We start from the raw sequence: 19,513 nt of genomic DNA, 5'->3' as shown, positions 1-19,513 counted from the left end.
TTAATACTGACAGTATGTGATGTTCTGGTAATGTTAATCAACTACAGAGTTATGAAACTATGAACTAAAGAAAAATGATTATTACAGCAGATTTACATCAGCTGTAATGTGACATTAGTGCTGGTCTAATCAGGCAGATTGGAATGTTTATTTCACATCATTATCTTGTTTTGCAGAACAAGCACTTTGTTAAAGTGTCCTGGAAAGACAGCTAGCATTAGCTTTACACCATTAGCATCAGATATTGGTAATATACTGAAAGATGTTGGCCTATATATACAACCTCTTAGAATAAAACCGAAGAGGCAAATCCAAAAGTTTAAGCTCACAGTGTGATTTACACATTGCTGTTTCCCATTCCAGGTCTTAAAGTAGCTTTTCTCAAGCTCTGCCAGAATCTGGGGATCTGGGTGTCGTCATCAGGCCACTCCAGGTATGTTTTAGAGTTCATGACTTTCCGGAGCTTACAGAACTTTTTGGGGATGCTGTCTTTGTCAATGGGCTCTAACAGAATCAGCACAACTGAGTCATCATTATGATTGAACATTCTGAAATGAGTGTAATCCAGCTCGTACTTGCACCACTCACTCCTGACAAAATGCTGAGAGAGGACAAACAGAGTTCTGTGACTCCTCTCTATGGCGTCCATGATGTTGTCCAGGATCCAGCCTCCAGGTAAGAAGTCTCTCTTGTGAAGGCAGAGCCGGAGACGAGGCTCCACCTGCTCCAGCTCAGGGACCAGGTGTGCCTCCACCCAGCCAGAGTCCATTTCGCTGTACGACACAAAGGCGTCAAACTCAAGCTCTCCCTTCTTTAACTTGGGCTTCTTCTTAGCTCTCAGCCAGGTCCAGGTCATCTTTAGATACCACAAAACATTGAATTTGTTACAGAAACCTACAATGAGCAAAATCACTCCAAGGATGAACAAGCAGAGTAAAGAAAAAGCCAAGGCTGTGTGACACTCGAACACAGACAAGCTCACATCTCCTACGCTTCTCCCTCTTTCTCCATCAGGGGAGTCACAGATGTAAGACCTGAACTCATCTCTGATTGAGACCTGATGATGGACCACTTCACTCTTCATGAACGCCACAAAGTCACATGAACAAACGTATGTGCTGGTACTAGCCTTTAAACTTGTCAGATTGCTGTAAGCATTTAGAATATTTCTGCTAAATGTCTGCAGGCCGTTATTTTGAATGGAGAGCATTGCGAGACCAGGGTAGAAACCACCATCTGGTAAACTTCTTAGCTTGTTTCCAGAGATGTACAACTCTTTAAGAAACGACAGACTGATGTTGAAAACAGTCAAAGCATTGTCTGATAGATCGAGAATGTGTAAACTTTGTGGCAAACATGCTGTCACTTTTGTTAAATGAGAGGAAGAAAGGTTCAAAACCTGAAGACTGGGGGGCCAGTAACAAGTCTCAGGCATATTATGAAATTCATTTCCACTCATATCGAGATGTTCAAGGTTGTCCAATCTGGTGAAGATCCTGCTGTTGATCACCCGCAAGCTATTCCTGCTGATATTGAAGGTTCGCAGTTTCCGTAAAACTCCCTTTCCATCACACAACAACCGTGAAAGATTTGGATCATATATATAATTTTCACTGAGGTCCAAATACTCCAGACGAATGAAAAGGACAGACGACTCACAAGGTGTATCAAACACTTTGCAGTTTACCACTGTTAGCCTACGAATCACCATCAGTTGCTGCGCCAGGGATATTAGGACCGGGACATTCCAAAAATCAGGGATAATGGCCTTCTTGAGAACAACCTCCTCCAAGTGGTCAAATTTAAGGTCACCCACAAAAGTCCCAAAAGTCATGAAGAGTTTTACATTTTCAACAGTAATCTTAGTTATATTGGAGCCTGACAGTAGCTTCATAAGGGCGTAACAAGCTGCATCTGAAATCCTTCCATTCTTAAAAATAAGACTTCTTGTTCCACCGTGTTTGACCACATCAAGCAGGAACATTTGATTGGAATCGCTGAACGTGGTGTTGCTGAATGTCAGGGTTGTGTTTGCATGAACAATGTCAGTTAAAATGTTTCTTACAAGCTTTGCATTCATCTGAAATGGACCATCTAGACTGAGTGTAACACGCTCGATTGGCCTAGTTTGACTTAAACTTCCTCCTGCGTAGCCTTTCAGATTCATACCATCAATAATAATTTCTTCAAGATGACTGAGACCAGAAAAGTCCACATTTCTGACATAAAGAAAGTTTGGTCCTCCAAAATAAAGGATCCTCAATCTCTTCAGTGGCTGGAAAAGACCACCGTGACCCAGTGTTTTATATGTATTGCCCAAAAGGTTCAAATGCTGAAGAGAATACAGCTTCTCAAACCATCCAGCAGACAACGTCTCCAGTCTGTTGAAGGACAAGTCCAGTTTCTCTAAATTAGTCAGCTCTGCAAATGCTTGCTCCTCAATCGTGTTGATTTGGTTGTTGTTCATGAGCAAAGATATTAAACTGGCATGTGCATCAAAGTCGTTCTTCCCTATGGTTGTCAGCATGTTGAATGACAGGTCGAGTTCAGTGATGAGCTTTAGAGGGGTTACAGGGACTTTTTCAAAGTTTTGTCTTGAGCACTTGCAGGTTGTTTGGTCACATGTGTAACACTGCGGTCTGGAGAGAGAGAGGCTTCCATGTATCAGCAGGAAAAACATGGGACAGGTGTGGAGTGTCATCTTGAGTCCCTAGGAAAGAAAAACAAAGCAAGATCATTTTAACAATTGGTCATACAGAAAGCAATTCAAAATGCTCAACGGGGTAAAAAAACAAATCGTTTTTAACATGAAGAGCATTTCAGGTCAAAGCACAGAGCAAAAAGGACAATAAATATGACACATTGAAATAAAAAATAGAAAACAATACAGAAAATTTCTAAGTTGCTGAACATCCTCCATAGTTCAGCAACATCCATCATCAAGAAACTGAAGTAATCCAGCATGTGTACAGTGCTTAACAAATTTATTAGACCACCCTAACCCTAACCAAAGGAAAGTTTATGCCACAGCTGCCCTAAATTAACAGCATTGATAATTACCAAAATCATTTTTTTATGTTTCTGCAATAGTTATTACACCAATATGTAGAAGCTCTTTAACCCAAATGATATTTTTAATGCTAAAATATAATTATTATTGTTCTCCATGAATTTTCAAATTTACCGATTTATAAAAATAACTGAAAAAACAGTAAAGCACATTAATATTTCTTGATTAATATGTCAAATTATTATTTACTTGCATTCCTGAACAGAAAAATGAGTTTTAGTGGTTGAATGTTATGCTTGATTAATTTCTTACTTCTCAGAGAAGCCCAGTGAGCCGGCTCAAATTTGGGTGAATTCAGTTTGAAATCCCTCATTCCTGTTCAAAATGGTAAAACGTGGAGAGCTCACTGAAAATGAAAGAGTCCGCATTAAATCACTTCATGATGCTGGATGGTCTCTGAGACAAATATGACAGGTGGTCTCATAAATTTGTTAAGCACTGTAAATCGCCAAGATGCAGCTTTCTCACAAACTGAGTGACGGTGAAAGGACACTAGTAAGAGAGTCAAGACCAAGACATCTACGACTACTCTGAAGCAGTTACAAGCTTCAGCTGCTAAACGGGAGAGACTGCGTACAACATCTGTTGCTTTGGTTTTTAACCAGTCAAAGCTTTATGGGAAAGTGGTGAAGAGAAAACCACTGTTGAAGGAAACATATCTTAAATCTTGACTAGAGTTTAAAAGGCATGTGGGAGACTCCGTGGTCAAGTAGAAGAATGTTCTTTGGTCTGATGAGACCAAAATGATGCCTTTTTGGTCATCAGACAAGACGCTATGATTGCAGGCACCAAACACTGCACATCACTACTAACACAGCCTCCAAAGATTATAGTGAAAGCTGCACCAAATGGTTAAAGACAACAAGGTGAATGTTCTGGATTGGCCATGTAAAAGCCCAGACCTCAGTCCAATAGAGAATTTTAAGCTGGACTTGAAAAGGGCTTTTCATGCCTGATACCTGTGATTGAGACCTATCCACTTAGACTCAGTGGGGGCTGAATATTCATGCAATCCCTTATTTTAAATTAAATATGTCTATTTAATTGAAATTACTTTGTAGAAATCTTTATGTTGTACCCTGCCCTTCAAACAATAATAGCTGGGATTGGCTCCAGCCTTCCTCGACCCTGAACATAAACAACAGTGTAGAAAAGGATGGACATTGGTGAATATTCGAAACAGGTGTTGGAGGGTGAGCCTGGTTAGTACGAACAGCAACTGAATGTCTCAGCTGGGATTTTTGGGTTACCAGACAAATGACAAATTCAGAAAAACAGAGCATAGTTCATTTTTTTTTACAAAAACACATTTGATCATCAATCCATCCATCTATTCATCTCAGTTGTTGTATTTGGTGTGCTGTAGCACTCTGGTGTGCCTTGAGGCAATTCTAAGTGTGTACATTTGTAAAACAACACATTAATGAATTAGGGCTGCATGATATCGTATCTGTGTCAACATAAACTCTGTAGACATTTATAAAACAACCATAGCCAATACTAATATATGAATATAGTTCAGACCTTAAACTGCTAAAAAGAGCTAATGAAGGTCTGTAAGTCCAGATTAAAACTCAACAAACTTATTCATACACACAACAGTTGCTTACAGCAAATGCATTGGTTGAAAATAGCAGCAGAAGTGTTCCTGTATGCTGATACTGATGATTGATATAAGAAAATGGGATACAAATATGTAATCTTGAGCAAAAAATGACTACAAATCTCTAAATAATTTTCCGTTTTTATAATGTCAGATATGTTGAACACCTGCAGTAATTTATCAATGCAGCATGTAAGCATAATTAACCATTAAAATCGAGGCTGAAATAATCAGCAGGAGCTAGCTCTGTGCTACGTTATGTATGGCAAGGAAATAAATTACAATGAAAAAATAAACACTAAAAAAACATACCTTATTGAATCCTGTGTCTTAAAGGTAAACTCGTGTGTCCGTCTGTAGCAGTTGCAGCATGACAAAGATCTATGAGTGATTCAAATATAATCTGGACACATCTCTTCCTTTCAATTACTTCCTTATTAAGCATTAAGAAATTGACTGTTAAAAATAAAAACAAGAAGAGGAGCTCTGGGACTACCCTAAACAATAGTTGCACAATTTTAATTGATTTTTTTAGTTTCATCCAGTTCTGTAGGATGCAGATGGAACCAAAGTCAGGAAATTACTTTAGCATTTACCATCAACAGACCTTTTCTATTTTAGTCTCTATGATGGGAATAAAAAGTTTGAATCAGCAAACTGTAGCCTTTAAAAAGTATGCACCCCCTTCTAATTTTTACCTGATTTTTATAAATCAATCTTGGTCAATTTAATTTGCCTTGTTTGACAACAGAAAAAAAGACAAAAAAAACTTTCTTTGATTTAAAAATGAAAACAGTTTTCTACACAGTAATGTAAATTAAATAAAATTATGTAAGGTAAAATAAGTGATTGCATAAATATTTCTTCCATTTTAAGTGACTGACAGAGGTCCAGTCAATTGGTGCTAGTAATCTCACAATTAGTGAAATGGGGATCAACTGAGTGCAGTGAATGTGTCCCAAATGATTGTAGTATAAAGACACCTGTGTCTGGAAGACCCACTTACTGGTTAATCAGTATTCCTGGCTACCATTACACCATGAAGACAAGACATCACTCCAAGCAACTCAGACAAAAGGTTATTACAAAGTCTTTTTTTTCATTCATTCATCCTCTTACTTGTACTTTTAAATATTTATTTCTCTGAGTTCCCCACTACTACCCAATTTTCATACATGGAAAAAGGTAAGAAGAGGGGAGAAGCATAATGAGAAACAGATTAAGGAAGGTTGAGCATGGGTGAGGGGCCTGTTAGGGTCATTGTTCACCCTGTTGCTGATTCCAGGCTGCAGGAGCAGTATACCTGAAACTTGTTTTACCCATTTCAAGTAGAAGTATGAGGGAAGCAGATTTAGAATAGCCTTAAAAATAAGGATATGCTTTTTGTCTGTGTGTGGTCAAAGCAGGCCACCCAACTCGATCATACAGAAAACAATGATGAGTTAAGGGCTTCAGATGAACCTTGATGCCCCATTGTAACAGTATCCAAATATTTGAGGCATTGAGAAGATGCATGGAACACCATCTCAGAACTACCCTCACTTCCAGTACTCCCTCATTTTCATGAGGGAAGAAAGGGGAGAGGAGTGGGGAAGCATAGTGAGAAACAGATCAGGGAAGGTAAAATATGGTGGAAGAAGTCTGTCAGTGCTGTTATTAACCCCTGCCAGATAAGTTTGCATGCCCTAATTCTCACTACTCCCCCATTTTCATGAGAGAACAAGGGTTAGAAGAGGGGAGAATCATATTGAGAAAACACAGGGAAGGCAGAGAATGGGTAAGAGGCCATTTTGGGCCACTGCACACCCCTGCCAGATAAGGCTGCATACCCTAACTCCCACTGCTCCCCGAAGGGAATAGAAGCATATTGAGAAAGAGAAAACAGAGACAGATCATGGGTGAAAAGACTGTTAGGGCTACTGCACACCCCCTCTAGGTACGGCTGCATGCCCTAACTCCCTCTGCTCCCCCGTTTTCATGAGCTAGGAGAGGACAGAAGAGAGGAGAGGCATATTTAGAAAGAAAACAGGAAAAGATAGAGCATGGACGAGAAGCCAATTAAGGCTATTGCTCACTGCTGCAAAATAAGACTTCATGCCCTTATTCCCACTTTTCATGGTACAGGAGAAGAAAGAAGGGAGGGAATTATAATACGGAGGAGAACAAGGAAGTCAGGGCATGGGTGAGAAGCCTTTAAGGCCTATTGCTCACCCCAGCCAGAGAAGACTGCATGCCCTAACTCCCACTATGCAGTCTGCTTCTGTTTGTTAGTGTTTACTTTTTAATGTAACATTCTCAGTCCTGAAGTGTTTGTGACCTCAAATAATCAGTCATTTCTTCCTCCAATGTCAAAAACAAGCCTAAAACAGCTTGTTAACAAGCGCCAGCTAACAAGTGGAAATTAATGTTTTTTTTTTATATGGAATATTCACATTGCCTCCATTAATGATAAAAGAACATAAATTTTTCTTTCCTTTCTTTTACATATCAATGTTTTAATATGTTAGCACTTGTTAAGGTCTGCCATTTCCATAAATTCCTTTTAAACATTGCTGCAGTAGCTGGTTGGATGAGGAGTTCTATATGTCCAGATTCATGTGCAACCGAATGAGTTGAAGCTGGAGTACTGGATGGGAGCATACCTGCTGCTCCAGCTCCCAGCTAAAGGCTGTCTGCTCCCTGCAGTGATGACCAGTGATGACCTGGCTGTCGCTTCAGTTCTTTTTCTCTTCTTTCCTTTCAGCTTAAATAAAATCAACTTTTGGAAAAGTTTTCTCCCAAACAAAACTGCATCCTCTTTTCTGTATCTATCAAAATGCCTTGTGATGTAACATGTGCTTCAAACTTGCGAGCTTTGGGTCTCCCCTAATCTCTCCGATCCCTGAATAATTTCTGTCAATTCTACATCACCACTTTTAAAAGAAAAAAAAATAAATGCATACAATATCAATAAAAAGGACACTGGCACATTTATTCAATGTTATCTGCACCTTACCGGGGCACATTTTTTTGGGGGGCACCTCTAGATGTCTGTGAAAAACTGACAGACTTGTCACAAGGACAAATTTCTTTTGCCTTGTCTTAATTTGTGTTTCAAAGGTGATGATACAATGTGTTTTTACATAGAGTTAAAATCCAGTCTGCCACAGACATTCCTCATCTCACTGTTGTCTAAAGATACCAGCTGGGTGAGTCTTTCCCCTGAATTTAACAGGAAAAACTAAAGAATATCAATGAGACCATCTGTGCAAGAAAGAAGAAGCAGAAGTCCAAATGTAAGTATGATAAAAAAATAACTTTATAATGACCCTCCTCACTCTTTCACTTCTGCTCTGAAGCAGAAAATGCCATTTTAAACGTGGATAACTTCCTTTAACAGCAACACCAGCCTCAGTGAAGAAGCCACCAGTGTCTTTAATGTGTGTGCATGTGTTTTTGAAGTTACTGAAATTCAAATGAAATAAACATTAAACTGGTTATCACAGGTGTTCAGGGGGATGCAGCGGACTCAGTGGAGGAGGTAGCAAAGGCAGGTTTCATAGAAGCAAGCGGCTCTCTGTCCATCTTTGAAATTTGAGTTTCTTTACTCTGAAGTCAGTGACACAAAAAAAAACTTACGGTTGTCTGCAAAATTGTTCGCCTTTGCCTCTCAATTCTTTTTGCATCATTGTGTTTACAGTATTAAACAGTACAGTGTAACACTGAACTCACCTGGTTGGTCAGTGAGTTCCATCTACTGTTACTCTGAAGTGTTTGTTTTAGTTGGTTCAGCCTATAATGTATCAAAAATTTAACAATATTCTTGTTCTTTTCAGTTGAAACAAAAAAATCTATAAATTATTTCCATCACCAGGGCACTGATGGCCTAGAGGTTAGGCTGCACCCCCATGAACATGGGTGGCCTGGGTTCAAGTCTGGTCTTTGGCCCCTCTCCCCCAATCTCTCCTCCCTGTTTCCAACTTTATCCACTGCTCTCCTCTCTGACCGGCATAAAAACCCCAAGAATCTTTAAAAATCAAACAAATTGTCTGTCTCCTGATTTTGATGAGTTCAGTGATGAGTTAGATTTAAACAGGCGTCTGAGCAGTCCCATAGTTTATTAGTGTGAACACTCACCTTGCTGCCACACAGGCTGCTGTGTCCCAGGCTGAGGGCGATTCCTGAGGCTGTTACTCACTCCAGCTGGTCTGACTGCAGTGAACGTTCTGACCCTCCTGACTGGGATAACCACTCGGAAAAGTTCCAGTGCCTGCAAGATAAGTACAGAAATGCTTTACTTTAACCCAGAAAAACACTAATAAGTAAAGTTCCATTCCTAACTGGGTTAAATCAAATTTTTTATCGATCAGAATCAGGAAGGCTTCAAAAATGCTGGGAAATATGGGTAGACCTCAGTCCCTAGATCGTACTGATGTATGGACTGTTGCAGTGGCTGTTGGCACTACTTCAAGTAAACCTGCAGGAAACAAAGACACATTTGATGAAACAGCTTCAGCAGAAAGACTTAAAACTTTAGCACGTACCTGCTTAACCACAAAACTGCAGCATTAGAAAGGTAACTATTCAATATGTAAACCATGATCAGTGAACTCATCACTGGGAAGCTGTGGTCTATCATTCTCTGATTTTGACTCTGATGCTCTGATTGAGTCCTCATTATCTGTCCAAACATTGACATGTTGCATCAACAGATGCCCCAGTGGCCATGGTGGCCATTTTGATCCTTCGCCATAAAACAGGAAGTGGGTGTAACTCTCATATAAAACATCTTATTGCCTTCAAATTTCACATGTGATAAGGGTCTGCCTCTCTACAGATTTCAATGTTAATTTCATGTTTTTTGCTGAAGCGCCCCCTTCTGTGAAACGCCAGAAGCACCTTGGACGTAAAATGTGTACTCGTTTCTCAATTTCACATGATAAATCAGTGATACTCAACCGGCTGCTCTCGAGCCACATGTGGCTCTTTAGTGACCAGTTGCTGCTCTTTTAAGGCTTACTTGGAAAAAAAAACCCTTAACTCAAAACCTTTATAAAAGTAAACACCGTCATCAGTAAAGATTCATGGTAGGTCACATCAATAAAGCTGTTACCCACACAAAGAAGACAGGCTTTAACTTCCAAATTGAAACATTTATTATTTCAAATCTGTTTATTGTTACCGTTGGTTGCGCTCGACTGAGGAGCATGTGTGAGAGCAGAGGAGGTCCGCCGGTGTTGCATCTCTTCAGTAAGTTAATTCATTGTATTGTGCTGTCTTGTGCTCAAATTGAATCTTTCCATTTCCTCGTTTTGACTTTTTCTCCTGCCACTCTCTCACGCCCATATCTTATGACAATTATGCCAATGCACGTCATCATCAACAGAGATGTCGTTAGGCCATTTTTTGGGGGCTGAAGCCACCCTAAAATGTTTATCAGCTCCCCTAACAATAATTACAGTAAAACAGTGACAAAATTAATTGAGGAATGCACCACAGCATTAAGTAACTCTCTGATTAATGTATAGGATAGGGATACTTAGCCCATGGCTCTCTAGTCACCTGTGGCTCTTAGTGCCAAGTCTCAATGAAAACTTCTATTTACTTTTAATCTGTGTTTTATTATCGTTGGGTGTGCGCGACGGAGGAATGCGGGTAAGAGAGAGCAGAATAAGTCCACTGGTGGTGCGTCTCTTCAGTAAGCTCATTAATTGAGGTGTGCTGTCTTGTGTTCAATGCCCATGCTCTCACACACTGGTATTTTATGATGATCATTGATGATCATACGTGTCGTTGGTCATCAGCGACCCGCACACACATGGATCACATGTTGAGATAATGTAATATCTAGTGAAACATGTCCAAACGTGGGTGTTTTATTTGATCTTTAATGTTCTGCTGATAATAAATACTGTCAAAAGAGCAGAAACAGGACGCCAAAGCTACAGAATGAGGCAGGGTGGAATGATGTGTCTCAGAGAGCTGCAGGTGTGAGACAGGGCTGGTTTTAGTCATTTTGAGGCTGAGGGCAAAGACCAATATGAGGCCCTCCCCCCTTTAGCTAAAAGCATTAATAATGAGTGGAAAAAAATTTAGAAAGCATCTTTTTTATGTTAATAAAGCCACAGAACTACAGTAAATGAATTCCCAAATAGCCAACCATCATTCATCAGCACTTGAAAAGCATCTCAGAGCACAAACTAATATTTTACCATGTCATTAGACCAGGTGGAACTTGCATAAATAAAAAAAATATATGCTTGTTATTAGTAACATATCCTTTCCTCTAACACTATAGACATTTTGTGTGACCCAATGTATACCATCTAATTACAGAATAATCCAACAATTTACTGTTTCATTTTATTTCAACTATGGATCAGCTGACCTATGGATTTTCTTATATCCCCAGTTTTGGAATGTGGCTCTCCCTTAAGTATTTTAAGACAATAAGGTTCTTGGGTAGAATAAGGTTGAGGACCACTGTGATAAATGGTTCTTCCCTTATCACTTCCACATCTCAGCATACACCTTTGTCACTCTGCCACCTACTGTTGAGGGGCAGTGCTACCTCATAAAAAAGTCAACTGTACTCTTTTTTTCTCTCTGCTGTGCTGCAGCTCACTTTAAGGATTTGCTAACACCCCTCTAATAGCACACACTGGCGGTGGCGCCACACCCTGACTAGGCCGAGGTGCCCTTCAGTGCTGCTTGCAGCCCTAGTTTTGTTTGTTTTTCAGTTTAGTGCAAATGGAACCAAAATCAGGAAGTTGTTTTCACTTGTACTATCAGCAGAGGAACTATCTGAGTATCTAGTTTAAGTTCCCATGCTGAGAAATGTAGGTTCGAATGAACAATACATTTGTGCTTTGATTCTGACAGATTCAGATTTCAATGTGGGATTTCTACTGGAGTTTAACTACATGGGCAGAGAAAGAAAGAATAAATTGACTAGATCAGATGTCAGCAGTGTTTCTGTAGACAGGTGTTTAAAGACTCAAAACCTGTTTTTAGATTTTGAGTTTCATAAAGTTGACATTGCTAGCATTATAAAAGTAACTGCTCTTCTATTGTTCAAGCAGTCAGACAACTTAGCTTTTTTGTGATTCAAGTTTTGATGAATTTAAATTACATGATTTTTGTGTGCTAATAAAAAGTAGAGAAAAGAGACTGTTCACTGAGATGGTCAGGAAAAGAAGAAATGAAATGTTGTGTTTCAAAGGTGATGATACAGTAAGTTTTTGCACAGAGTTAAAAGTCAATCTACCATGGATATTCCTCATCTCATTATTGTCTAAAGATACCAATGCAGTGTGGCCTGAATGTTAAAGGAAAAACTAAACATATAAATGAAACTGTATGTGCAAAAAAGGAGAAATCCAAATATAATATAAAATAACATTTAAATGAGACCATCCTTTCACATCTGCTCTGAAATTTATAGCAGATCAATAAAATTTAAATAGTGGATAATTTGCTGTTAAAGCAAATTGGAGAAGTCACTAGTGTCTAATATAATATGTGTGCATGTGTTTGTGTCAGTTCTGCTATTCACAATAAAATAACCATTGAATAAAGTTGTGCAAAAAATGCACTCATTGAGAAATACATGCATGGTATTTTGCTTGAGGAGACAAACATGGATAGTTTTATTTATTGTATCAATTTTGAAATAAACACTAACAGTTTTCTGTTTAGCTTCTAAGCCATTACTCCTGATCATTTCATGATGTGTGTAATAAAAAATATAAACTAAGATTTCTTTAAATCTGATGTTATGGTGATCTCTGCACCCCAAAAACATGAAACTGGCCAAGACAAACACAGGGTTGTTTTGGTCTTAGGTTGTAAAGTAATCTCTTTGTTTAAACTTTCATTTAGGTAAGTTAATCAACTACAGAGTTATTAAACTACAAACTAACAAGAAAAAATGATTATTAACAGTAGCATACAGTAATGTTGATATTACTATTCACAAACAGTAGCAAACTAGATTTACATCAGCTGTAATGTGACATTAGTGCTGGTCAAATCAGGCAGACTTGAATGTTTATTTCACATCATTATCTTGTTTTGCAGAACAAGCACTTTGTTAAAGTGGCCTGGAAGGGCAGCGAGCGCTAGCTTTACATCATTAGCATCAGATATTGGTAATATATTGAAAGATGTTGGCCTATGAAACAAACTCGTAGAATACAAACCTGAGAGGCAAGTCCAAAAGTTTAAGCTCACAGTGTGATTTACACATTTCTGTTGTCCATTTCAGGTCTCAATGTAGCTTTTCTCAAGCTCTGCCAGAATCTGGGGATCTGGGTGTTGTCATCAGGCCACTCCAGGTATGTTTTAGAGTTCATGACTTTCCGGAGCTTACAGAACTTTTTGGGGATGCTGTCTTTGTCAATGGGCTCCAACAGAATCAGCACAACCGAGTCATCATTATGATCGAACATTCTGAAATGAGTGTAATCCAGCTCGTACTTGCACCACTCACTCCTGACAAAATGCTGAGAGAGGACAAACAGAGTTCTGTGACTCCTCTCTATGGCGTCCATGATGTTGTCCAGGATCCAGCCTCCAGGTAAGAAGTCTCTCTTGTGAAGGCAGAGCCGGAGACGAGGCTCCACCTGCTCCAGCTCAGGGACCAGGTGTGCCTCCACCCAGCTAGAGTCCATTTCACTGTACGACACAAAGGCGTCAAACTCAAGCTCTCCCTTCTTTAACTTGGGCTTCCTCTTAGCTCTCAGCCAGGTCCAGGTCATCTTTAGATACCACAAAACATTGAATTTATGACACAAACCTACAATGAGCAAAATCACTCCAAGGATGAACAAGCAGAGTAAAGAAAAAGCCAAGGCTGTGTGACACTCGAACACAGACAAGCTCACATCTCCTACGCTTCTCCCTCTTTCTCCATCAGGGGAGTCGCAGATGTATGACTTGAACTCATCTCTGATTGAGACCTGATGATGGACCACTTCACTCTTCATGAACACCACAAAGTCACATGAACAAATGTATGTGCTGGTACTTGCCTTTAAACTCGTCAGATTGCTGTAAGCATTTAGAATATTTCTGCTAAATGTCTGCAGGTCGTTATTTTGAATGGAGAGCATTGCGAGACCAGGGTAGAAACCACCATCTGGTAAACTTCTTAGCTTGTTTCCAGAGATGTACAACTCTTTGAGAAATGACAGACTGATGTTGAAAATAATCAAAGCATTGTCTGATAGATCGAGAACGCGTAAACTCTGTGGCAAACATGCTGTCACTTTTGTTAAATGAGAGGAAGAAAGGTTCAAAACCTGAAGACTGGGTGGCCAGTAACAAGTCTCAGGCATGCTATGAAATGCATTTCCACTCATATCGAGATGTTCAAGCTTTTTCAGTCTGGTGAAGATCCTGCTGTTGATCACCCGCAAGCTATTCCTGCTGATATGGATGGTTCGCAGACTCCCTAGAACACCTTTACCATCACACATAAATTCACTAAGAGCCAGATCAGTGAAATAGTTTTCACTGATGTCCACATACTCCAGATGTGAGACAAGGCTCGAGGTTTCACAAGGTATGGCAAACAATTTGGAGTTGACCACAGACACCCTGTGTGCCACCACTAGTACAGGTATCAGGAAAAATAGGGCTGGGAAACTGTAGTACTCAGGGATATTGACATTTTTTAATACAACCTCAACCAAGTGGTCAAATTTAAGGTCATCCTTGATCTGCCCTAGAGATAAGAAGAGTCCTAGATCTTCAAAAGTAAGTGTAGTTATATTGGAGCCTGACAGTCGATTAATAATGGCCAAACAAGCTTCAGCTGTCATGTTTATGTTCTTAAAAATAAGACTTCTTGTTCCACCGTCTGCGACCACATCAAACGGGAACATTTGATCTGATCTGAAGAACCGGGTGTTGCTGAATGTCAGGGTTGTGTTTGCATGAACAACGTCAGTTAAAATGTTTCTTACAAGCTCTGGATTCATCTGAAAAAGATCACCTGGACTGAGTGTAACACGCTCGATTGGCCCAGTTTGTCTTAAACTTCCTCCTGCGTAGCCTTTCAGATTCACACCATCAATGATAATTTCTTCAAGATGACTGAGGCCAGAAAAGTCCACATTTCTGACATAAAGAAAGTCAGGTCCTCCAAAATAAAGGATCCTCAATCTCTTCAGTGGCTGGAAAAGACCACCTTGACCCAGTGTTTTATATTTATTGCCCAAAAGGTTCAAATGCTGAAGAGAATACAGCTTCTCAAACCATCCAGCAGACAACGTCTCCAGTCTGTTGAAGGACAAGTCCAGTTTCTCTAAATTAGTCAGCTCTGCAAATGCTTGCTCCTCAATCATGTAGATTTGGTTGTTGTTCATGAGCAAAGATATTAAACTGGCATGTGCATCAAAGTCGTTCTTCCCTATGGTTGTCAGCATGTTGAATGACAGGTCGAGTTCAGTGATGAGCTTTAGAGGGGTTACAGGGACTTTTTCAAGGTTTTGTTTTGAGCACTTGCAGGATGTTTGGTCACATGTGTAACACTGCGGTCTGGAGAGACAGAGGCTTCCATGTATCAGCAGGAAAAACATGAGACGGGTGTGGAGTGTCATCTTGAGTCCCTAGAAAAGCAAAACAAGGCAAGATCACTTTAACACTGTTCTTACAGAAAGAAATTCAAAATGCTCAACAGGGTTAAAAACAAATTATGTATGACATGAAGAGTATTTAAAGTCAAAGCACACAGAGCAAGAAGGACAATAAATATGACACATCGAAATAAAAATAGGCTAGAGAAAAATACAGAAAATTTCTAAGTTGCTGAACATCCTCTGTAACACTGTTCTAACAGAAAGCAATCCAAAACGCTCAACGGGGTTAAAAACAAATGATATGAAGAGTATTTACAGACAGACAGACAGAGCCATTAGACTGGCCAGATTCCATGTTTTTCATATCAGGCAGAGCCATTGCAAAGCTCCAGTCTGAAACGATTGTGGTGAGTTTTGAACAGACCAGACCAATCCTTTGAGGAGAACAAGGCAGTAGCTATGGGCAGGATTTAGTAGTACTACAAGCCAATAGCAATGGCGTCTGCCAGTGTAGCGATTAGCACAGATGTGACTATAGCTGTGCGGCAGGTTTAGAAGGACTGGACAATGATTTTTCTAACAAGAAGAGCAAAGAATGGCCCTGAAAGCTTTGTCGTATTTTGGGGTCATTACAGATAGAGTTTAATTGTATTGTAAACTAGTATACATTGGCTGCTGATGGAGCGATAGCCACTGTTTTGTCAGAGCTACTGTATCCATTTCTTTATTACAAAAACAGCAAAGAATTGCACTGCAAGCTTTTCTTGGCAGGAAAGATATTGTTACTGTTCTCCTGACTTGCTTTAGCATGAGTCTGATTCACCTACTGGCTCCAGGAAAGGTTGGCATTTGCAGCTTTAGCGACTACATTGCCTAGTGCACTCTAGAGTTGCACATGTCCTGTACATCATATGCTTTGCTGCTCTGATTGGTTTATAATAAACGAAACCAGACCAGAAGTTTTAAATACTGGGGGCTTAGCCCAAACCCAAATCCCAACCCAGACATGATTCCCCTGGATATTTTTTGAGTTTCTGGCATTAAGTATTATGCACTTCTTCCAAGCTATTGAAGATACCAAATTTATGCTCACAAATCTATTCTAAAATGTTGGTCCCACCCTCCCAAAAAAATCCTTCAGGGACAACACAATTTTTAAAATTAGGTTATTGTTTTCAAATTGTCCTAAAAATTCTGACAGTATAATACATGTTGGTGATCACTGATTTTAACTTGTGCTGCCTAAATTGAGCCTAAACTGATGTTTAATTCTAAAAATTCCATATCAAATGTGGGATAGAAATTTTGAGTTAAAACTAATAATTGCAAAAATTCATTGTATGAAAAAGTAACACAAAAAGCAGAATGTGTGGTTCTAGACATATTCATTCATAAAATTGTAATATTTACTACCATATTAATACACTTTGTTGTATGTATAAAGTCTTTGAAGAGTAAAATAGGGTTCTGTTTTTTAAATAAAGATACGATAAGAAAATATACATGTTGTGATCAGCAGGATCGTTTGGTATATATCTATTTATGTGTTCATCATTAAAACATACTTTTCCAGACCAATAGTTTTTCATTTTTCATAGTTTTCCCTTCCCAAACACTTTCTTTGTGCAGTTGCTCTGATGATTATGAAGCAAAATAACCTGACATGCCAGATGAATGTTTCACACATCCATTTGGTAAACCTCTTATAGACAGTGTTTGGGAAAGGGCAGAGGCTTTGAAAAAAAACTTGGAGGGTGATTGGATGGACATTCTGTGTGTCACATCTTTACGGGCCAATCAGAGCAACGGAACATGTGACGTAGCCACTAACGAGGTGCAAACTCCATAGAGAGAACTGCATAATGCGAACCATGGCTACTGTTGACATGTCAGAACTTGACTTTTGTTGTTTTTGAAAAGAAAACTCACTGCTGTTCTTCGTTCTTCTTTTAATGAAGAAATGTCGTCAAGTTCTGCCCAAACAGTTCAGACGAGAGCTTTGCAAGATGGATTTGCCGGTGACAAATGCAGAATCAGGCAATCTGATATCCACTTGCTTTGCAATATTAGCAGCACATCCCCTGCAATGGATATTTAAAACAGTCCAGTGGGCATGTCATATTACAGCACACCACATTAAGCAAAAAATACAATAAAATTATGAATATTAAGATAATATTATATGGAAAATGACCTTTAGCAAAAATAAGACTTATGATACAAAAGAAAAAATTCTCCAAATGGATATCTGCTCGGTTCCCCCCTACCAACGGACTAAGATTCACCCACTAGTCCTGCCAAATTGAAGTGGTTGCTGTCAAACAACCTACCCTAGAACAATTTCTCAAGGATTTAGGCCCACAGTTTGCTCTGTCTGTGTTGCCACAGTCCTAATATGCCTTGGGAAACTCCAACAGCTGAGGTGGTTAAACCCACATACAGCCTTTACACTTCAGCATTGCACCAGTTATAACTGAAATATGTCTGACCTAACGTCATGTTTGATTAATCCTAATTTGCTTACATTTGATTAATTAATTTTAACACTGTATGTTGGGGGCTTTCTACAAAAGCATATAGCTTTCTCATGCAGCATGGAGTGAATGTGGTTCTGCTGGCAGTCGTCCCTCAACCAGAAGCAGCCACATGTTGATGAGTTCTTGGGCAGGATGCTTCACTCCAAACTGCTCCTTCTGTTGTTAGTGGTGTGTGAATGTGTATGGATCAATTAGCAGGTGGGTGCATGATAGTGGAATAAGCTGATATCTAATATGCAGTTGTTAAATTAATTTCAGCAAATAAGTGCACATTGTAAATAGTCTAAACCTTCAGTTCTTAAAATACACTTGAGTTTGAGGTTTGAGGATGAGTAAGGGAAAATAACTGACATTGAAACATGCTCTAAAGTTTGAGTAATGAGAATTAACAGAAATAAAGACTAAATCTGACAAAGGTGTATTTGTCCGGACTGAAACTTCACAAGAGATTAGTACATAGGGCAAATATTTACAGCCGATATGTTGATTATGCACTGTATTAAGGTTAGCAAAGGAATAAACTAGAATGAAAAAGTAAATACTAAAAAACATACCTGATTGAATCCTGTGTCTTCAAGGTAAACTCCTGTGTCTGTCTGTAGCAGCCACTGCATGAAACAAGGTGTATTGATTCAAATATATTCTGGAAACTTCCCATTTATTTGAATTACTTCTTGTTTAGAGAGTTCAATGCGAATAATAAAAAAAAAAGTTCTGTAATGAAGAAGATCTGTAAATCGAATAGAACCAAAATCAGGAAGTTGTTTTCACCTGTACTATCAAAATAGTAAAACCTGTTCAATTTTAGTCCTTATGATGAAAAATGTAGGTTTGAATCCACAATATATTCACATGTCAATATGGGCTCAATTGTAGTGGTATATTATCAATCAATTTCTTAGAAACACTAAATTAAAGTCAGTCCTTTCTGAGTAATTTTCAAGTATTTTTTTTTTTAAGATTTATTTTTGGCCTTATTGCCTTTATTTGATAGGACAGTGGATAGAGTCAGAAACAAGGAGAGACATGCAGAGAATAGTGCCACAGGCTGGATTTGAGCCCGGGTCGCCTGCATACATGGTTGGCGCCTTAGCCACTCAACTACCGGCATGCCCCAATTTTCAAGTAATTTTGAGGGTTAGGGTTAGGGCAGTGGGGGACAACTGGTGGCCTGGGGCCTCATGCGGTCCTCCTCACTCAGTGTTAAATTCATTTTAATGATCAAGAAACTGTAAATTTGATGAGAACAAAATCTGCCATTAAAACACATTTTGTATTTTTGTAATTATCTGTAAATGTTTGTATGATTTAGGTCTTTAACATGAAATTGGAGGCATAATTGGCTGTATTTTTTGCAGTAAAATTCTTTACTATGTATCATTAAATGCACTTGTATACAAAAGTACTTATGCAAAAAAAAAAAAAAACTACTAAAGTTACCAGTAAGTATTATGTCCGTTGGATTCAAAAGTAGTTTAAATTGGCTTAAGTTCTGTTTTTAGCTGATTGAATGAAGTGCCAGTTCTCTGCTGGAAAATGGTGGATTGTTTCCTCCGGGTAGGGAGTGAGTCTTTGCCTCAGGTGAAGGAGTTCAAGTATCTTGGGCCTTGTTCACAAGTGAGGGTAAAAGGGAGGACCAGATTGAAAGATTGATTGGTGCAGTGTCAGCAGTTCTCAGGCGTTGTACCCCCCTACAAGCGACTTGATTCAGTGTATAGTGGAAGTGTGTCAGGAACTATTC

At 39.1% G+C, this 19,513-nt stretch overlaps 2 protein-coding genes across 2 annotated transcripts; both read right to left on the bottom strand.

The window, feature by feature from the left end:
• Positions 1-337: 337 nt before the first annotated feature.
• Positions 338-2,680, bottom strand: LOC121507775 (toll-like receptor 2). Its single transcript, XM_041784115.1, has one exon. The coding sequence runs from the start codon at positions 2,678-2,680 to the stop codon at positions 338-340; it is 2,343 nt and encodes a 780-aa protein (XP_041640049.1).
• Positions 2,681-12,892: 10,212 nt separating this feature from the next.
• Positions 12,893-15,256, bottom strand: LOC121507774 (toll-like receptor 2). The gene is made up of 2 exons (XM_041784114.1): positions 14,656-15,256; positions 12,893-14,403 (listed from the first exon to the last, which is right to left on the bottom strand). Exons 1-2 carry the CDS (start codon positions 15,254-15,256, stop codon positions 12,893-12,895), a joined length of 2,112 nt encoding a protein of 703 aa, XP_041640048.1.
• Between the last annotated feature and the right edge of the window lie 4,257 nt (positions 15,257-19,513).

This window comes from Cheilinus undulatus, linkage group 4 (assembly GCF_018320785.1).
Source record: "Cheilinus undulatus linkage group 4, ASM1832078v1, whole genome shotgun sequence".
NCBI lineage: Eukaryota > Metazoa > Chordata > Actinopteri > Labriformes > Labridae > Cheilinus > Cheilinus undulatus.
Note: the sequence above shows the minus strand (reverse complement) of the source record. Positions and strands in the feature narration are given on the sequence as shown.

Coding starts and splice junctions, on each gene's coding strand:
- LOC121507775 (XM_041784115.1), bottom strand. CDS start 2,680: ATGTTTTTCCTGCTGATACATGGAAGCCTCTCTCTCTCCAGACCGCAG.
- LOC121507774 (XM_041784114.1), bottom strand. CDS start 15,256: ATGACACTCCACACCCGTCTCATGTTTTTCCTGCTGATACATGGAAGC. Junction 14,404..14,655: donor AATCGAGCGTGTTACACTCA/GTCCAGGTGATC, acceptor TTACTTTTGAAG/ATCTAGGACTCTTCTTATCT.